Source organism: Enhydra lutris, unplaced genomic scaffold, assembly GCF_002288905.1.
Source record: "Enhydra lutris kenyoni isolate GAN:26980312 unplaced genomic scaffold, ASM228890v2 scaffoldscaffold82, whole genome shotgun sequence".
Lineage (NCBI taxonomy): Eukaryota > Metazoa > Chordata > Mammalia > Carnivora > Mustelidae > Enhydra > Enhydra lutris.
The window spans coordinates 1,192,869-1,213,297 of NW_019154166.1; the positions used below are offsets into that span (position 1 = coordinate 1,192,869).

Below are 20,429 nucleotides of genomic sequence, written 5' to 3' on the forward strand. Positions count from 1 at the left end.
GCGGCATCTGTGAGGTCAACCCCACCTGGAGTGAGGGAAGTGGATCTTGAGGAAGGCTTCGGACGTCCAGGCTTAGCCAGGCGGAGACGTCCACGCAGCGGTCAGACGCCGCTCTCAGGCTGTCCCCGGGGGCTGGCCTTCCCTCAGCGATGGCCCCGCCGGACGGCCGGCCCCCCCTTCGTCCCGCCCCCGGGGCCCGCTTGCCCGGGCTGCCAGCTCGGTGATTGGCCGGAGAGCTGCCGGCCGGCCCTCCCCTTCGCCCCGCCCCCGAGGCCCGCGTGCCCCGGCTGCCCGCTCGCTGATTGGCCGGAGCGCGCCGGCGGGCCGCGGATTGGCTGCGCTCAGCGGCGCGCGGCATCACGGGGGCGACGGGCGCAGTCGGGTTAAGATGGCAGCGGCGGAGGGTCCCGCGGGCGACGCGGAGCCGTGGCAGTCCTGGCTGCCCAACCACGTCGTGTTCCTGCGGCTCCGCGAGGGGCTGAAGAGCCAGAGCCCCGGCGAGGCTGAGAAGCCGGCGTGCCCGTCGCCGTCCGCGCCGCCGCTGACGAGGAGCCTGGTCGTGGGACTGGGCGGAGAGCTCTTCATGTGGGACGGCGACGGCGGCTCGTTCCTGGTGGTGCGCCTGCGGGGCGGCGGCGCGGGCGAGGAGCCGTCCCTGTCCCAGTACCAGGTGGGCCGGGCCGCGCGTGCTGGGCGGGGGCGCGGCGCCGCCGTCTCTCCTCGCGCCCCCCCTTCCGCTTCGGCGCGGCAGCTTCGTAGCCTGTCGTGGGCGGGCTCCGTTCCCCGGCGGAGGCTTGCGGACGCCCGCGTGCTCTCGGGGGCCCGGGCCAGGGGCAGCGGCCGGGGAGCCGCGTGCGGGTGCTCCGAGGGGAAACCCAGCAGGCGAGCGTGGCGGGCTGGGTTTGAGGCTCCGCTTTCGTGGGGCGACACCCGCCAGGTCGCGGAGACAGACCCGACCTCCTGCCGCGGTCGCTGTGAGCGCCGAGTCGGGGTCGGTCTGGAAGCGGCCGCTCGCGGTTTCGTGCCGACGTGGAGGAGGGGGTCCCCGGTCCTGCTTCATCCCCCCGCTAGAGGATGAGCCGGCGCAGGGTCGGGCGGGAGCTGCGCGGGGTCTGGGTGAGCGCGGGCACGTGCACGCGGGCAGCGGCGCGCAGGGCTTCCTGCGGCCCGGCGCTGGCCTGAGGGAACGGTGGTCAGTACACGGGTGCGGGTCTTTTAAAGACTGGGAAACATAGCAGACGTGTCGCCTGTCTTAACTCGTGCCTTCTGTCGTGGGCCCCTGCCCGGTGCCTGCGGGGGAGAAATGCGCGGGTTTTATCAAGGTGCCGGGGTGTTTCTGCGGTTCTGAAGACCGGTCCCAAGTTGACCGTCTGTTCCTGTAAAATTTCTGTTCGCCAGAGTGTAGAGCGGCCCTGATTAAGTCCATGGTGCTCGCTGTCCCTCTTTTCTGCTCCGCAGCCACCCAGGCGGGGTCGTGCCTGTCGGTCTTGCTTTTGCATCCCCGTCCTTCGCAGGCTGCCTGGAGCGGGGGGCGCTCAGGAAACTGAGGGCTGAGTGGCTCTCAGCTTTCCAGAATCTCACCGGCAGGAAAGCGGCTCACCGTGAGTTGCAGATGTAAATGTTGACGAAGGGAGAATAGTGACTTCAGAAACAAAGTAAAACAAAACCCCCTAAGTTTGTGATCGTCACGCGTGATCTCAGGTGTTCAGAGGGTAAACATAGCCCAAGATCAGCGGCCTCTGTTCAGTTTGAGATGGACCCGATCAGACGAGAAGACGGTGGGGTCAGCGAGGACCACCGGCGGGAGACACACGTCCTTGGCTGGACTCGGCGAAGGGCCGCTCAGCCGCAGCAGGGAGACGGGGTAGAGCGCCCGTTGTGTGCTGTGTGCAGAGCCGTCGTGTGTGGAAAGATCCTGGCTGAGGGTGTCTCCTTACGGGAGGGTGAGTGATACGTTGGCGTCTCCCGGTTTATGAGTGGAAGTAGAAAGGACAGAAGATGGGAGTGTGGGTGGCCAGGAGAGAAGCAGCAGGACATGCCGCTCTGAGGAAGTGCGTTGTGAGGGCTGGTCACACTGGGACAAGCAGCTCTGAGAACCCCCGAAAATGCGTGGCTCTGTGATTCCGCCGTGTGGGTCCGGCTGCGCGAGCTCTGAAAGCTGTTCTGTCCCCGTCCCGTTCCTGATACGGAACAGCAGCCGCCAATTATGAATGCTCTGAGTTCATTTCTTGCTGCACTGAAATACCTGGAGCCGACTTTATGCCATACATTGTGTCGAGGGTACGCAAGGAAGGACACAGTGTCAGGAATTCGGTTACCTGTGCAGGACGGTCGGGATGACCGCAGTGCAGCCTGACAAAGACCGCGACAGAGTCATCCAGAGTGCAGAGGAGACGCGTGTACCCCCGGCCAGAAGATCGGGGTAATGTGTCAGGAGGTCTCCCGGACCATGACAGCCGCCGCAGAAGGAAAAGGAAGAGCTGTCGAGAGACGCAGAGGCTGACAGAGCCTGGTGGCTTCGCGGACACAGGCTGACCTGAGCGGGCATAGAGACTGTCCGGGGCAGGCTGGAGTTCGGCCATAAAAAGGCAATTGATGTGTAGTGTTTGTTTTTCAAGGGAGGGAAGTCTGGTGCGGTTTATGTTACGTCCTGATCTCAGCGGTTAAAAATCTCCAGTGAGTTCCTAGCCCAGGTGTGAACGCTTACCCAGAAGGCGTCACTGCCCTGCAGTGAGGAAAGCAGCGCCTGCCTCGGGTGCCCGACCAAACTACACCGGGACAGTCGTGCTTTCTAGGACTTACCGCGTACTTACTGCGACGTGAACTGTGACCAGTTTGCTTTGTTTTCCAGAGATTGCTCTGCATAAATCCACCCCTCTTTGAAGTCTACCAAGTCCTGTTAAGTCCAACGCAGCATCACATAGCGCTTGTGGGAACCAAAGGACTTACGGTGTTAGAGCTGCCTAAGAGATGGGGGAAGAACTCTGAGTTTGAAGGCGGAAAATCAACAGTGAACTGCAGGTAAGTTGTATTTCCGTTTATCGTTTGTCGGTTTGGAACACACGGGGCAGTGGCTCAGGCCCCTTGGTTCGCAAGCTACATTGTCTGTGCTGTGGATCCAGCGGCACAGGCCGCCACCTGGGCCGCACCCGGGCTTCCTGCTGATGTGATCCTCGCCTGCCCACGAGCCTGCCGTTCTGCCTGACGGCTCACAGCCGGCTCACCGGAGTTCAGCTCCTTCGTGTGCGTAGAAATAAGGTAACTTTTGAAAAGCAGTTACTGCATATAAGTCCATTTAATTTAACTAAGTTTAATTTTTGTATCTTTTCAACAATCTGGAAAAGCCAGAGCTGAAAGATGTGTTGACAAGCGTAAGATAGAAACCGCCTTTAGTTTTGCAACATTCCATTTCTAAAATCTGTTTCCGAAAAAAAAAAGAAAAAATCCGTTGCCCCGTTTCTGCAGTTGGAGCATCGTGTTTGGTTCTCTTCCCAGGCCAGTAAGGTGACCGTAGCAGTTAGTGTATGTGGAGGCCCTCGTGAGGGCCAGTGTGAAGCTCTGATTCAAAAGGTGGTTCCGTGTGGGTCCTCACGCATGCTGACTGAATGGGGGCTTCGAGTGCTCTTCTCGGCAAGATGTGGGAGGAGGAAAGATGGGGAAGGGAATGAGAGCAGAGCGTTAAGATAGGTTTTCCTGTAGAAGGTCTTTGGTCCACATTCTGCAGGAAGTTTTGGACAAACTACCGTCTTCGTTTCAGTACCACGCCCGTTGCTGAGAGGTTTCTCACCAGCTCTCCGTCTCTGACGCTGAAGCACGCCGCCTGGTACCCCAGTGAGCTGCTGGACCCCCACGTCGTGCTCTTGACGTCAGACAACGTGATAAGGTGCGGTGTCTTTCTGTCTCTGTAGCTTCGCGCAGGGACGGCCAGTGGGCCCCCAGGCGGGTCACCGGGTGTCGCAGCACCTGTCTCAGGCTGCTCTCAGCACTCAGGCCAGCGGGCTGTCCGACTGCGCTAACTTCGAGGCCTTACTTACTGCTCGTCTGCCTAGCCGGGCCTCCTGCCTTGTCGCTCCTTCACTAACCTGCCCAGGAGCCTAACCCTAACCCCTCTCCAGGCGCTCTGCTGGAGGCAATGCCCCATGGGGAGAAGAGAGTATAACTGGGAATTGAGAGATCTGAATTCTCGTCCTAACACGCCACTTTGTCTTGGAGATCTTAAACTTAAGAGGAGCTTCAGTTTCCAGCTCTGTAAAACGAGCTGGTTTGATCTGACAGGTTTTGAACTCCGTGATTAAAGGCCCTAATCCTACAGAGACTTCTGTGGTATTTACGCAGTTAGCTTTCTGGATCTGCCTTATGTAAAAGCTGTGTCGGGACTCCGCTGAGCTGCGGACCGTTTCGTCTTCTCTCCTCACCACTTTTAACCATGCCCTGCGAGCTCTTCCTTTCCCGCTGGCTGTTGACCCCTTACAGGCCTCTTACACAGATCTCATCGCTGTCTGGTTACTTTCAGCTGCTCAACTCGGTGTGTGCAGTTCGGAGCTCTGATGTCCAGTCCATACCAGCTCTGGGTCCTGGCCCGTCGCACAGGCCAGACCCCAGGGGAGGGGACACTTGTGCAGAGGGCGTGACCTGGCCTGGCTCTTGTTTCTGTCCCCACACTTGGAGGCGGGGTGATGTGCGGGGAGGGGGCTGCCTCCTGCTTCCTCAGGAGTGAAGGGAGCTGAGGCTGGCTGGCTGGCAGTTGGTGGGCCTGACCCTGATTTCCGGGTCGTCTGGTCCCATCTGCTACTGGTGGCCTCCACTGACGCGGCTCCTCTGTACAAACGTTATGTATCACTTCAGGGGCTGCTCGTCACTGAGGAGCACTGTCTCCCACTGGCTCTGTCCACGGTCGGGCCCGGGGCCTCTCTGGGGAGCGAGGGTCCTCGCACTCGTGCCGCCGTTGCGGTCTTTCCTGTGGCATCGTGGTGACCACCCTGCTGTCCTGGAGGGTGACTGCTCTGCCCTCCAACGGCCCCAGGGACCTGGGCATCGGTCCCACAGTCCTTTCTCACACTGCTCCAGCCCACCCCCTGATGTGTGATGTGTGAGTGGTGGATATTGTGTAGCATTCACAAGCCCCCAACCCCAGGCTGTGACCTATCCAGTTCACTCGGGGATTCTTTACCTGGGGGCCTGCAGCTTCCTGTAGCACATCTGGATTCCGCGAGGACATAAGAGCCTGTCTCCCCACATTACAGGCCCCCCTGAATCTGGTGGAGTGTCTCCCCTCCCATCTGGCTTTGGAGCTGGACACCCTTCTTCCACAGAGGTTGTAGTGTCCGAGGAAGGACTCCTGATGCTCCTCTGTTGGTCTTTCTGCATGTCTGTCTTTTTTTAAAGATTTTATTTATTTGTCAGTGAGGGAGAGCACAAGCCCGGGGAGGGGCAGAGGGAGAGGGAGAAGCTGACTCCCCACTGAGCAGGGAGCCCGATGCAGGACTCGATCCTAGGATCCCGGGATCATGACCTGAGCCGAGGGCAGACACTGCAACGACTGAGCCCCCAGGCGCCCCTCCCCTGGGAAACCGGGCGGTGGAAGAGGGCACTGGCCCAGACCTTCCTGGAGTTAAGCTTGAGAGGAGGTATATCTGGTCTCAGCTGTTGAAGGTTCTTTTTTAAACATGGGGAGTCTGGGGGGGCTCTGTTGGTTGAGCGTCTGACTCCTGATTTCAGCTCAGGTCATGATCTCAGGGTCCTGAGATTGAGCCCCGCGTCAGGCTCTGTGGTCAGTGCAGAGTCGGCTTGAGGTTCTCTCTGTCTCTCTGTCCCTTCCTCCTACTCTTGAAAGAAACAAACAAAAAAACACATACAGGTAGTTACTGTGTATTCTAAGCTTTGGACCCTGTTGACAGTTTCGGGGCACCAAGATCTCCCCACCCACCCTGGGCCTCCACCCCCCCGTGCATCCCATCCGGTAGGCACATTTGATTTGAAGTCAGTGCTGCTTACGCGCAGGGAGACTGCAGTGTGTGTGTGCTGTTGGGTCACGTTTTCATCAGAAACCCCTGTTAAGGGGCACCTGGGTGGCTCAGTGGGTTAAAGCCTCTGCCTTCGGCTCGGGTCATGATCTCAGGGTCCTGGGATCGAGCCCCGCATCGGGCTCTCTGCTCAGCACTGAGCCTGCTTCCTCCTCTCTCTGCCTGCCTCTCTGCCTACTTGTGATCTCTCTCTCTGTCAAATAAATAAAATCTTTAAAAAAAAAAAAAAAAGAAAGAAACTTCTGTTAAGGCATTTTACTGGTAGTGGAACAAACGAAGTTCAGATTTTCTCAGGGTTGTCAAGGTGAGTGATTAACTCGGTGAGGGTATGTAGGTGAATTGGGTCGCTAACCACGATACTGGCCTTTTGATAGTTCTCTGCACTGTAGCCACGTGCTATGAAAGTTTACATTATTTTGAATTCAAATGATGTTGGCAAGAAAGAATTTTTCCCGTTTTATACTTCCCTTTGGGAAAGTAGGGGTGACGTGATGTTGCGTCTTTGTGTAAGGGCAGTGCGCGTAGACTGGGGTGCAGCATCCCTCCCCACGGCCCAGGGCTGCCGCACATGCGGCTCCTCCGACAAGGCTCGTGTGCGCCGGGCAGGGGCGGGCGGCGCTGGGGAGCTGGGCCACTCAGGATGGTCGGGCGGTGCCTGGATGGGGGCGTGCGCCCAGGGCCTCAGGATAGGAGAGCGGGGGCGGGACGGCCTGCAGGATGCCGGGAGGGACTTCATGATGACAGGGAGAGTTTCTGGAGGTGCCGTCGTCGGAGAACAGGTGCAGCGCGCCGCTCTGGCGGACACACGGTCGTGACCCCGGCAGGATGGCCCCGAAGCAGCGACCTGCCGGGCCAAGGGCGGACTTGGGATGGCAGAGCTCTGAGTGCGGCTCTCTCCCCCCGTCCTAGGGTCTACTCTCTGCGCGAGCCTCAGACCCCCGCCAGGGTCATCGTGCTTTCAGAGGCGGAGGAGGAAAGCCTGATACTCAATAAAGGGTAAGTTGTTCTTCATGTCCGGAAACGGTTTTTCAGTTTATTGGGATCACAGATTTGCTTTTAACAGACACTCAAGGTTCTCCATCGCTGACCAGCACGCTCTCAGCGGTGAGAAAACACCCGTGTTCGGAGCCTTGTGTGGGGCTGCGGTCTTCCTGGATGAGCAGTTACAGCAGCCTTCAAAAGACAGAGACGGGGTGTCTCTCTCTTTTTTTTTTTTTTTTTAAGATTTTATTTATTTGAAACAGAGCACAGGCGGGGGAAGCAGCAGAGGGAGAGGGAGAAGCAGACTCCCCACTGAGCAGGAGCCCGGGGTCATGACCCGAGCCACAGGCAGACGCTTAATGACTGAGCCCCCCAGGCGCCCCCAGAGACAGCATGTTTATCGCTTGTCTGCCGTAATTACAAAGGTCGTATGTGTTTTCTGTAGGAAATCAAGAACGCCTACGGGAAAATATTAAAGAGAAAATGAAATGTCTCATGGTCTCCCATTGTATCTCCTCACACAGCAGCTGGGGGGACACTTGTATAAAGCAGGGGGCTGTGTGTCCCTGCTGCCCCACCCCGCTGATTTCCGGCGGGCGTCCCCTGCCTGCCCCCCCCCCCCGCCCCTCTCCCGCCCTGTGCCCCGGCTCCGGGCCCAGCCACCTCGGCCACCTCACCCCTCGTTCTCCGCAGCCCCGCCCTTGCCCGTGCTCCCGCCCGTCCTCTGGCTCTGCGCTCAGATCGCAGCCTGTCGGGGTCCCCCCCCTTCACTTCCTTCCTGACACCCTTCACTGACACTGCGGCGTGTGCTCCTTTCTTGGGTCTCGGCCGTCGCTGTCACGAGCGGGCGGGGCTGTCAGATTCCCAGATGTGTGGCAGGAACCTGTGCCGTTCTCAGCGGCTTTTCCGGCTTTCTTTGTCTCTGGCTCGTGCACGTCTGCGGGTGTACGCTGCTGGAGCCTCGCTGTAGGCCGCCGCTTTTGTCATTTGGGTGGGGGGTTTTGTTTTTTCCCTTCTTCGCTGAACGCAAATTCCATCCCCGCTTCCTGCTGCTGCTGTTTCGTTCCTAACAGGCCGGTCTTTACCTATCCTGCAGGAGGGCGTATTCAGCGTCCCTGGGGGAGACCGCTGTCGCGTTTGACTTCGGGCCGCTGTGCACCGTCCCGAGGAGCGTGTTTGCGCAGAAGGGCAAGGGCGAGGTCGTGGCGCACCCGCTGTACATCCTGTGTGAGAATGGGGAGACCTTCCTCACGTACGTCAGCCTGGCGCACAGGTGAGTGGGGGCGCTGCTGCCCGGAGCACATCTGCCACTGCGGGATCTGGGCGCCACGGTTTTCAGGCTGCGGGAGCATGGCAGCCCTGTAGGGCCTGGTTTCTGTGAAAGACTGGTTCCGAGCGTTTGGCCTCTGACTGCCTCGCCGTCAGCCACAGACGTACTGTGAACGAGGTGACGCAGGCGAGCAGGGCGCCGAAGGGAAGGGCAGACACGGCAGTCTGGTGTTGAACATTCCGGTTGTACCCAGACAGCGTTAGTGGCACAGAGACAGCAAGACTCGGGAGGGAGAGAGGGGTCGCACCAGAGGAGGGAGGGACGTTTTCCTGGAGAGGCCGCGTGTCTAGTGCAGGATTCCCCGAGGGCTGGGGAGGGGCGCCCCAGGGAGTATGAAAGTACGTGCACGTGTCAGTCACAGCCCAGCGATGGGACATTTGTGGCAGGAGCAGGGGTTCCAGGGACGCAGCATCAGGTCACAGAGCTGGAAGTATCTGGCCATGGAGAATCTGGTGAAATTAGACACCCGGTTAAGGAACGTGGGGTCGGGGCGCCTGGGCCGCTCAGTCTTAAATTAAGCATCTGCCTTCGGCTCGGGTCATGAGTCCAGGGTCCTAGGATCGAGCCCCGCATCGGGCTCTCTGCTCAGCGGGGAGCCTGCTTCCTCCTTCTCTCTGCCTGCTTCTCTGCCTACTTGTGATCTTTGTCTGTCAGATAAATAAAATCTTTAAAAAAAAAAATCTTAAGGAAAGGAACATGGGTTTTTCCTGTATAGGAGTAGGGCTGTGGGAAGCCAGTGATGGCTTCTTAACAGAAGGGTAAGGTGGTTGGTAAGGGACACGCGGGGGCAGAGAGACGTTCGAAGGTGCAGTTGCACACGGTGCCGACCACCTGCAGGACCCGGACTGTGCTGTTTGGAAGCGGGGAGAGGTGCCCACGGTAGACGGCACAGAGGGAGGGTCCGGGAGACCTGGCTGTTGGCCGGGCGAGGGGCGACCCGCTCACGCGAGTGCCGTGGTCTGCAGGGGCAGTTTATGGGGCGGTGGGCGGCGCTGGTACCGAGGGCTCATCGGGCCGCATGTGGGACGGGAACGTGGGAGAGCTCCTTGGACAGCTAGAAACGCAGGCCTGGGAGAAGAGGCAGACTCTGGAGCTTAAGACCAGAGTCTCCCATGTCAGGATGGGCGAGTCAAGGGAAGATACTTGGGGGCTGGTTTGTAACCAGAAAGGCCTCTGGTGAGAGGCCGAACGTTGCACTTCAGTCCTGAGTGGGCTCAACAGGTAGTAACCGCGGCAGACCCGGGTGGGGCGTCGTGGGTGCCGCTGCGAGGGGGCGGGGGCCTGGGCGGCCTGTGACACCAGGTCGCTACTGACACGGGAGTTTGGACTGGGGGCATCCGCGGGCAGACGCCGCAGAAGTGACCCCGGAGCGCAAGGAGGGGGAGCAGAGCCACTAGGATGACAAAGGCCGAGAGCTCGCCAGGCACAGGTCTGTGAGGACTCGCTCCCCTCGGGTTCTCCATGACCCAAATGTGCTCCAGCTTCCACACAGGACCCCGTCTGGGGGCTTCTGTGCCGACGCCATTAGCCTGTTGCCACCCACAGGGACGCCTACTGTGTGCTCTTACATCTAGTCTAGGCCAGTCCCAAATTCTCTTGATTTTACCCTGAAAATTGCTGGAGTGCAAACCCCCTTCTCTCTATTCCCTTGTTCTGGCTCTGGACCCTCCACGTCTTCTGCGCAGAGCCTCTCCCCTTCCACCAGCGGCCCCGAGTCCCGGTTCTCCCTCCGTGTCCTGCCCTCGCGACTGTCACATTCCTCCTGCAGATGCGTGGCTCTGAGCCTTGAGCATCGCCCCGGAGACCGCTCGTGTCCGCTGGTCCTGGGCCGCCCTCCTCGGGCTCGGACGGCACAGACCGCTCCTGTCCCCGCTACGCAGAGTCTCCTTCCTGTGGGCACTTGACATCCGTGCTTTCAGAACTTTCCAGAGCTGCTGCTTGCGGCGCTCACAGCCTCCGCCCGGAATACCCGCTTCGCCGTTGATCTCATTCATTCCTGACCCCTTTCTCATCTCACTGGGGGAGGTTTTCTGTTTTTAAGATTTACTTGGGGACGCCTGGATGGCTGAGTTATGCGTCTGCCTTCGGCTCAGTTTGTGATCTTGGGTTCCTGGGATCAAGTCCCGCATCGGGCTCCCTGCTCAGTGGGAAGCCTGCCTCTCCTTCTGCCTCTGCTGCTGCTCCCCCTGCTCTCAAATACATGGATAAAGTCTTAGGGGAAAATGTTTATCGTAGAGAGGGAGAGAGCACACGCGGCAGGGGCAGTGGGAAGGGGAGACTGAGCAGACCAGGCACTGAGCGCGGAGCCCGTGCGGGGCTCGATCTCACAAGCCTGAGATCACGACCTGCGCCAAATGCAGAGTCGGACGCTCAGCCCCCCTAGCCACGCAGGCACTGCCTTCCTTCACCGTCCATCCCCGAGTTCCTTTCGTGCTGTGAGTCCCCGTGTTGTCACACTCCGCCCACATGTGGTAGTTCTTGCTACACATCTGCTTCCCCAGCTGAACATCTGTCCCTCGGAGTGTCCCCCAGCACTCAGTGATGGCGTCTCCACGGGAACACTGTCTGAAGCCCTGGAGAGCCGCTGTGTTCCCCGGGAAAGTGCAGAATCCAGGCCATAGTTAGAAGCGGGTGTAGCCCAGAGTGCCTTGTGCATTGTGCAGCGGGAGGGGGCGGGGCTTGCGACAGAATCCGGGGAGCGCCGGCCCTCAGGGGACTGTGTTGGAGAAGTCCGGAGGGGGGGAGGGGACCAAGCACAGGTGTTGAGGTGCGGGGGGCTGAGTGGCCGCAGGACGCGGCTGAGGGTGTGGCAGCGAGGGTCTCCCTGGGGCCGACGGCAGCAGTCGGTTAGTAGACCATCGGTGGCGTGATAAGGGAAAGGGGCCTAGATTAGGGCCTGGTTTCTCAGCCTCCACAGTAGGGACGTTTGAGCTGACCAGCACCCTCTGTCCCCCCATGCACCAGTAAGCACCCCCCACCCCGTGACAACCAAGAATGTCTTCAGACATTGTTCCTGTCCCTCCTGTTCCTGTCCCTCGGGTGCAGACGTCTCTGGTTGAGAAACACCGGGGGGAGAACCGAGCCAGGAGAGCCAGGTGCCAAGCTCGGGGACAGGCGGGGTGGGGTGCGCCGGCCGCAGGACCTTGGTCCAAGCCGGGCTGGGAGTGGCATGGTTCCCTCTGCAGACGCCCACCAGCGTGTGTCCTTGTTTCCACAGCGCCGGGGGTGTGGGGAAGCTGCTGGGCCCGCTGCCCATGCACCCCGCAGCGGAAGACAACTACGGCTACGACGCGTGCGCCATCCTCTGCCTGCCCTGCGTCCCCAACATCCTGGTGATCGCCACTGAGTCTGGAGTGCTGTACCACTGCGTTGTGCTGGAGGGGGAGGAGGAGGACGACCAGACAGTGAGTCGGTCACGGGGGGTGGGGGGGGGGGGGGGGGTGCAGTGGGAGGCGTCCTGGGCGGGGTGAAGTCCGGGAGCAGGCGGGCTCTGCATCTCTGCATGGGGACGTGGCTTCCCTGGCCAGCCCGTCCCGTGGTGTGGCCTCCAGTGACAGACGCAGGGAGCCGGGCAGCCCCCAAGTGGGCTCTTTGGAACCTGATTTACATCTCCGGGAAATGAGAGGCCGTTCTATCCTCTGGTCTCCTCTGGTCGGGAGGTGAGGGCGGGGGTGCTGTCGGGCAGGACAGACTCGATCGTCTTAGATGGCGCTGCTGCTTCCGCAGTCAGAGAAGTCCTGGGACTCCAGGGCCGACCTCGTCCCGTCTCTGTATGTGTTCGAGTGCGTGGAGCTGGAGCTCGCCCTGACGCTCGCCGCCGGGGACGATGACCCCTTCGATTCTGACTTTTCTTGTCCCATCAGACTGCACAGAGGTAATGGGGTCCTGCATGTACGGGGCCGGGGCCAGGCCGCTCCCGGGCGTGTGGAGGCCCAACGAGCCCCGAGCACCCTCCAGGGCCAAGAGAGGCCGGGCGGGCTTCCCAGGTTCTCAGCCGGTCTGCCGTCTGGAGCCGTCCAGACCCAGCGGGGAATTTTCCTGGTCTAGTTGAAAGCTTATGTCATGATTCAAATCTGAAATCTACGCAGACCTTAGTAAATGTTAAAAATCAGGTCACGACAGGCCGCTGAGACGCTACGGCTTTAAAACCTGTTTCGTTTCTAGACACATCGTAGTATGTCGTTGCTCCCAGACCGGGTGAACGCAGTCTTTTTACCTTTTTCTCTGTGAACTGACCTGGGCCGGTACCAGAGCTTTCCAGCTTCTCTGTGCCAGTCTGGGGAGCTTCTGCCGAGACTGCTGAACCCCTGGAAGCCAGGGCCGTTGGGGTGCCAAGGGCTGAGCGGTAGGAGCCGGGCTCCTGCTGGGTTTGGGGATAGCTCTGACACGAGCTGGCCTCCCGTCAGCCCCTCCAGCTCCATCTTCTCATCTGAAACGGTCGGGGTGACCCTGGATGACCTGGGAGGACCGCGGACACCGGTCCCTACAATCCCGCTGTCCCTCCACTGCTTCCCGGAATCTCCTCCAGGCTTCCTGGGCCTGGGCGGGGACAGGAACTGCTGTTCGCTGGCCCTGGAGCTGCCGGCTCGGGTCCAGCTCCACAGAGCGGACAGCAAACCTTCAGGGCTCGGGGCTCCCGTGCAGTAGAGCAGCCTGGGGAGCCCACTGAGCACGTCTGACTAGACGGTCCGAGCAGCAGGGGTCAGAATTTAGAGACGAGGACACGGGGAGCCGGTGAGGTAAGGGACACACGCTTCTTGGTTCCTTACGAAGAGAACAGGTGTCTGGGAGACCTTAGACAGAGGCAATTTTGTCTTGGTTTTTCTGAGAGCTGATATGCCATGTGTTGTATGACTTGGAAGTTTTTGACTCATTCGTGTTCATACTCAGCATGTCACGGTCACCGAAATGTACCCAGATTTTTAATGACTGAGTGAGTGGCTGCCGAATGGTGGGGTGTTGGCAGATTCCCGCTCAGTGACGGATGTTGCCTCTTCCGTGACAGATTCTGGTTCCTTCCCAGCACTGAGGTTTTGCTGTTGACTTCAGCGTGGACACGTTTTGAAAAGCCGTTGGAAACCATAGACCTAATGAGATGATTTGAGCCTAAGATAAAGTCTCAAGTTTGGGCAGTTGAAGAGAAGCTTTTTAGTATTTTATTGTTCAGACCGGGGACTGCTACAGAGCAGGGCTGTTAAAACTATGTTAACAGTCTAATGCTGTTTGGAGAGGGAGTTGTGCAGAAGCCCAACATATAAAATAGGACAAAAACATTAACATTCGCTTTGCAGCACTTACTTACCGTGAAGTCAACGGTGAGAAGGGTTGTGAGACAGAAGGAGGTTTTCATTCGGGGCTTATGGAGGACAGCTGCCTCTTTTTTCTTCATCAAGCAGGCTACATGCCCGATGTGGGGCTTGAACTCCTGCCCCTGATGCGAGGGTCACATGCTCTATCAACTGAGCCAGCCAGTGCCCCCCACTTTTTTTTTTTTTTAAGATTTTATTTATTTATTTGACAGATAGTAGGCAGAGAGGCAAGAGGGAGGGAAGCAGGCTCCCCGCTGAGCAGAGCCCAATGCAGGGCTCGATCCCAGGATCCTGGGATCATGACCTGAGCCAAAGGCAGAGCCACCCAGGTGCCCCCCAAACTTTTTTTTTAAGTAATCTTTACACCCAACATGGGGCTTGAACTCACAACCCCGAGATCAAGTTGCATGCTCCCCTGAGCCAACCAGTGTCCCTCGACACTTGCATCTTAAATCAGCTTTAGCGTGTAAATTATTCTGTATCTTGTTTTAGTTGTTTAACCTTTTGAAAGTACCAAGTCGCAGGGATAATTATTTGTAAGTATTCAGGAACTCGTGTTTTAGCGTCAGCTGGTCTCCCTGGTACTAGGGCTCAGAAGTATAGGAGATTTCATCGAAACTGCGAGCGGATCCTCGTACTTCCTTGTGTAAATGTGAAGCATTCTCTGGGTGTCTCAGTCACGTCCGACTCTTGATGTCGGTTGAGGTGGGGATCATGGGGTCGTGACCTCGAGCCCCACGTTGGGCTCTATGCTCGGGGGGGGGGGTCTGCTTGAGAGCCTCCCCACCCCCAACTCTCTCTCGCAGGCGTGCACACATGCTCCCTAAAACAAATTTTTTCTTAAAAAAAAAAGCAAATATAAGATTGTCAGACAAGAATTGTATTAAAAAATAAATAAATAAATAAAACCCAAGAAAACCCAAAACAGCATACACTTGGGGCATCCGGCTGGCTCAGCTGGAAGAGCGAGTGACTCTGGATCTCAGGGTCATGAGTTCAAGCCCCCTGTTGGGAGTAAACTTACTCAAGGAAGAAAAAAGAATTCAAGCTTAAACTAAACGTAAAACCACCCGCGAGCTGACACCTGCCTGGACACGTGGTGATGGGGCTGCTGGCTCCGCGGTCGTCCCCGCGCGCTGTGCCCAGTGCCCTGGCTAGAGTAGCTTAGTGGAGGGACATGTGTGGGCACAGGCGTTCCTGCAGGGCCACTCCATTTTATTTTGAAGAGCGGTAAATAAATGCACAGCGGGGACAGAAAGGCAGCACGTGTATACGTGTTGGTGAACTCTTTGGTTGAAAAATACGACTTGTGTTTATTTTAAAAATACCTAAAATATATTTGAAAATGGAACTCAGATCTTCAAGTTTCAAAACCACTGACACAGTAGTGTGACGGTCCTGCAGACCAAGGGTCACTTCTGTCCCCCGCTGTGCTTGTCGGCTGCTGGGGCGACTGTCCGTACTCTGACGGCTGCCATCGTATCATTCGTGCTTCCATTTGCAGATCCCAAGTGTCCCTCAAGATACCACTGCACTCATGAGGCCGGCGTGCACAGTGTTGGGCTCACTTGGATTCATAAACTTCACAAATTTCTTGGGTCAGGTGAGTTTTCTGTACTTTACAGTGTGTTTCCTGGATTCTATCCGAAAGTAGTTTGGAGTCGGGGCGCCTGGGCGGCTCAGTGCGCTGAGCATCCGGCACTTGGTTCCAGCTCAGGAGTCCTCCGCTAGACATCCGGGCTGGTGGGTGACGGGTTCTGCCTCCCACGCTTTCCCGTAAGAGCTGCAGCTCTGGCCCCTGTGTTCAGCGTCGTCGTTGAGCGGGCAGGCAAGGAAAGGAGCCAAGGAAATAAAGCCTTCAAGGTTAGGAAGGCAGAGCCACAATTCTCCCTTCTGACACCGTGGTCTTCTGTGCGGTTAATGTAGGGGACCTGTTGCAGGGCATTTGTGCTGATGGTTTCCAGGGGCTTGTGGCTGCAGACACCTGTCGTGTTTCCGTGCACTAGTAGTGAATGATCCAAAGGAGAGTAACACAGTCCCATTTGTACTAGCTTCAGAAGAGAACCCTTGGGAATGAATTTAACAAAAGTGAAAGTATAAGCGTAGAACGACAGAATGTTGCTGAAAGAAATAAGCTTAAAAAAAAAATATCCCATGTTCATGGATCAGAAAACTTAGCACTTTTAAATGGCAACACTCCTGAGTTGGTGTGCAGACCCCGTGCCATCCGGGTCTGAATTGGCAGAAATTGAGAAGCTGGTCCGAAAACTCGTTTGGAATCCCAGGGCCCTGCAATAGCCAAAACGGTCTTGAAAAACAAGAATCCAGTTGAAGGACCCACACTTGCCAACTTCAGAGCCTCTCCCAGAAGGTGCGGCGATCCCAGCGCCATGCGGACGTAGGAGACCCGCGTAGGTCAGTGGAACGGGGGGACAGCCCTGTTGGCTTCCACAGGGCCCAGCATGGGTTGGCCCGGGGCGAGCGGTCTTCCTGACCCGCGGTGCTGGGACACGTGTACATGTAGCCGCGACAGGACGGAATTGGACCCCTTCCTCACACCGTGACACAAGAGTGACTCAGACGGGATGACAGAAGTGAAACTGTAGAACTCGTGGAAGAAAACCCTGTGACAGAGCGAAAGGACTGTCCACAGGGTGGGAGGAAGCGCCCGGCCCAGATCTGCTCACGGACTTGGTAGCTGGAGCACGCGAGGGGCTTGTGGAGCCTCGCAGACGACAAGAGTCCAGTTCAGGGAAGGACAAGGGGTTTGAGTGATACTGTTCGGCCGATGAGGCGCGCACGGCCAGTAAGCGTGGGGAGACGCGTTCGGCAGCGTCAGTCCCAGAAAGGAGACACCACACGAGCCCTGGACATCAGGGCTGTCACAGCGGCCGGTCCCAACCGGCCGTAACGAGCGCCGCCAGCACGGGCCGTGCGGACCATGACGTGGTGCCACACGGGTCAACAGTCTGGTCCCTCTCCGGGTGACCCACACTGTTACCCAGCGTGGTGTGACCCGGCGATTCGCTCCTCGGTGCACACGTCCAGCAGTATGCAGCTCTTGGCGGCGGCGTTGGCGCAGTCGCCCAACAGCTGGGCGTCCATCGCCGCCAAGTGGGCAGCCATCCAGCCGTGCAACGGGGTGTCTGCCGGCACTGGGGAGGGGTGAGGTCTGACGCAGCTGCGGCTCCCTGTTGCATGGCTCTGCGCATGGAGACCGCACAGAGCAGGCTGGTGCACGACACGGATGGTCCACCGCATGGGGGCAGGGCGGGGGGCCAATTGGCCGGACTCGTGTGGTTGCTCACGTGCATGGGGTTTCCTTTCGGGAACTGAACAGACTTGAGATTTCTTATTCGCGGAAGCATGAGAGCGCACAAGCGGGGGGCAGCAGATGGGGAGGGGAGGCAGATGCCCACTGAGCAGGGAGCCCCACGCGGGGCGTGACCCCAGTACCCAGGGAGCAGGACCCCAGGACCCCGGGAGCGTGACCTGAGCCGAAGCAGCCGCTGCACCGACTCAGCCCCCCAGGCGCCCTCGCGAAGAGACTGAAATCTCTGGCGGTGGGTGTAAGGCTCTCGTTCCCCCCGCCCCAGAGCATGATATGCCACGGTGGCTCGCGCGCTGCTGGGGTCGTGTTTTGGGGAGCCGATGCGGAGCCGGCCTGTGTCTAGGCCGCTGCCCGGACACAGCCGCTCTGCCAGCATGGCCCACACGAGGCCAGGCTCTGGCACGGGCACTTGGCCACGTCCGGCGGGCGCCTGCGCTGTGTGCGCAGGTTGCTGACCCAGGTCCCTGGGCCCCTCCCCCGCAGACGAGGAGGACAAGGACAGCTTGCAGGAGCTGGCCGCCGAGCAGAAGTGCTTCGTGGAGCACATCCTCTGCACCAAGCCGCTGCCCTGCAGGTAAGGCCGTGTCCCCTCCCCGCAGGCCGCTGAACTCACGTCGCCGGGTGCACGCGTGTCCCCTCCCCACGGGCTGCTGAACTCACATCGCCGGGTGCACGCGTGTCCCCTCCCCATGGGCCGCTGAACTCACATCGCTGGGTGCACGCGTGTCCCCTCCCCACGGGCCGCTGAACTCACGTTGCTGGGTGCACGTGGGCCACCCGCGGACACGACTGCTGACCTGAGGGGCTATGGGTCAAGCCACCTGCCTGATGGCCACCTGCCGTGTGTCCCCATCCTCACGCGTGGCCCCGAGCTCATGTCAGGGCTTCAGCGCGGGCTACCGTGGGCCCGTCTGCCGGAGGCCCTCCTAGTGCGCTCCGGGGCGCGCTACTGAAGGTGAGTCTGTGAGGGCACAGACCGCATCTGTCTGCCGCACGCTGCGCTGTGCTCAGTTTGTGGCTGAGGGACACTTGGTCTGTGGATGTTCGGGGAGTGAAGGGGTAGAGAATGACCCCAGCTCAGTCCCGGGGTCACTGCATCACTGTCCTGCCATCATGCTCGTGGGCCCCAGGAGGAAGGGTTGGTTGCGGAAGCCGCGTGCGCGTGGACGGGGCTTGTGGGTGCAGGAGCTGGGCCCGTAGGGAAGGAGCGCGGGAGAGGGTGCAGGATGGGGACGGGAGGTGACTGGGACTCAGCAGGACGGCCTTCTGGTCCCCAGCTCGATGCTCCTGCAGGGGCGGCGCATCCCGGGTGCGCGACAGCCCTGTAGCCTTGTCTTTCCAGGCAGCCGGCGCCCATCCAAGGGTTCTGGATCGTGCCCGACATCCTGGGGCCCACGATGGTCTGCGTCACCAGCAGCTACGAGTGCCTCATCCGGCCCTTGCTGTAAGTCCCCTCGCGTCCCCACACACTCCGCCGTCCTGCTGGGGGAGCCCTCGGCGAGGCTGGGGCGGATCCGGGACCCCTGCTGGAGACGCACAGTCCGTTTGCGTGACAGACGGTTGTGCGGTGCCCGGCCCGGTCAGTTCAGACTCCTGTCCTGCACGCATGCCGCGGCGGTGTGGGGAGAGTGGGGCGGGGGGGGCGGCTTCCCCAGGGTGGCCTGCAGGGCAGAGCGCTGTGTTCTCCTCCTGTCCCTGGAGACTCGCTTTCTGGCTGGTCGTGTTCTCCCAGCTCTGCGTCGATGCCCCGGAGGCTCGCGCGGAGGACAGTGCGGAGTCCCGTGTGTCTTGCAGAAGCACCGTCCACCCGGCATCTCCGCCCCTGCTCTGCACCCGAGAAGATGAGGCCGCGGCCGAGTCTCCTCTCCGCATCCTGGCCGAGAGCCCGGACTCCTTTGAGAAGCACATCAGAAGCATTTTGCAACGGAGCGTTGCGAATCCCGCCTTTTTGAAGTACGCGGTTCAGGGCGTCAGGGCTCTACCAGGTTCCCGTCCCGTGTTCCTCCTGCCCGTCCGTCCTCCGTGTCCCCCCTCCTCCGGTCCCCTGCATGCTAACAGCCGGGTGTGAGGGGAACCGGGCGTGGTCCGTCAGCGAGACACCGGCAGGGGACGCAGATGCAGGGAGAGGGGCTGCGGGGCGGCCGGGAAGGACACACGGCATGAGGGCCCCACCCCGGCGCGAGCCGGAGAGGTGACTGCGGCCACCGGCAGGTGGTCGGACAAGGCCGCGGCGCCGCCCCCCGAGGAGTGCCTGCAGCTGCTGAGCCGCGCCACGCAGGTGTTCCGGGAGCAATACGTGCTGAAGCAGGACCTGGCCAAGGAGGAGATCCAGCGCAGGTACCGGCCCATGCGCCCCCTGCCCCCCCGCACGGCCCCCCTGACGAGCGTGCGGCCCCCCTGACGAGCGTGCGGCCCCACAGGGTCCGGCTGCTGTGCGACCAGAAGCAGAAGCAGCTGGAGGACCTCAGCCACTGCCGCGAGGAGAGGTAAGCACCGGGCGGGCGGGCGGGCGGCTGCATCTCCGTGTCTCCGCCGCTGGGTGCAGCCCGCAGCGTCTCGGTATGTGCCGCCAGGAAGAACCTGCGGGAGATGGCGGAACACCTGGCCGACAAGTACGAGGAGGCCAAGGAGAAGCAGGAGGACCTCATGAACAGGTCAGTGGCGGCAGGGTGCGCCGGGGCGCGGATGCCGGGCCGGAGTCGCAGGCCCGCTGCGGGCTGAGCCGCCCACCTGCCTCACCGCAGGATGAAGACGGTGCTGCACCGCGTCCACGCGCAGCTGCCGGTGCTGTCCGACCGCGAGCGCGACATGCGGCGGGAGCTGCAGCGCATCCCCGAGCAGCTGCGCCACCTGGGCCGCGCCATCAAGCAGGTGCGCAGGGCGGGAGCGGGGCAGGCGCGGGGCGGGGGGTCTGCCGGCGGCGGTGGCGCAGCACATGGGGCCCGGGCCGTCCCGCCCCGCAGGTGACCGTGAAGAAGGACTACCAGCAGCGCAAGATGGCGCGCGCTCTGAGCCCGCAGAAGCCCGCCATGGCCCTCAGCGCCTACCAGCGCAGCTGCATCCAGTCGGTGCTGAAGGAGGAGTGAGTCCAGGGCGGTGGGCGGGGGTGGCGGGAGCCCAGCGGTCCGGGGCATCGCACGGGATCCTCCACACGCCCGAGCGCCTCCGCTGAAGCCCTTGCGCGCGGGTGTCACCGGCGCGCTCGCGCTTGCGGACCCGAGTGACCGTGTGACTCGTCCCGCAGGGGCGAGCACATCCGGGAGATGGTGAAGCAGATCAACGCCATCCGCAGCCACGTGAACTTCTGAGCCGCGGCGGGTCCCCACAGGCAGACGCGGCCATAGCTCCCACGGGGGCTCACGCCCCACTCACGAAGAGGCCTTGGCGCACTCGGCCCTGCTGGTGCATGTCCCCACCCGCGTGTATGATTACCGAATAAATGCTTTTACACAGGA

At 60.2% G+C, this 20,429-nt stretch overlaps 1 protein-coding gene across 1 annotated transcript; it reads left to right on the forward strand.

The window, feature by feature from the left end:
• The first annotated feature begins 375 nt into the window (after positions 1-375).
• LOC111161109 (nucleoporin 88) lies at positions 376-20,429 on the forward strand. The gene is made up of 17 exons (XM_022524595.1): positions 376-670; positions 2,852-3,021; positions 3,758-3,883; positions 6,933-7,019; positions 8,101-8,277; positions 11,552-11,738; positions 12,061-12,208; positions 15,148-15,246; positions 17,458-17,548; positions 18,317-18,418; positions 18,769-18,927; positions 19,186-19,311; positions 19,395-19,460; positions 19,548-19,628; positions 19,719-19,845; positions 19,938-20,056; positions 20,219-20,429. The coding sequence occupies exons 1-17, from the start codon at positions 389-391 to the stop codon at positions 20,280-20,282; spliced, it is 2,211 nt and encodes a 736-aa protein (XP_022380303.1). The 5' UTR covers positions 376-388; the 3' UTR covers positions 20,283-20,429.

Coding starts and splice junctions, on each gene's coding strand:
- LOC111161109 (XM_022524595.1), top strand. CDS start 389: ATGGCAGCGGCGGAGGGTCCCGCGGGCGACGCGGAGCCGTGGCAGTCC. Junction 3,884..6,932: donor ACGTCAGACAACGTGATAAG/GTGCGGTGTCTT, acceptor CCCCCGTCCTAG/GGTCTACTCTCTGCGCGAGC. Junction 18,928..19,185: donor GCGAATCCCGCCTTTTTGAA/GTACGCGGTTCA, acceptor GGCCACCGGCAG/GTGGTCGGACAAGGCCGCGG.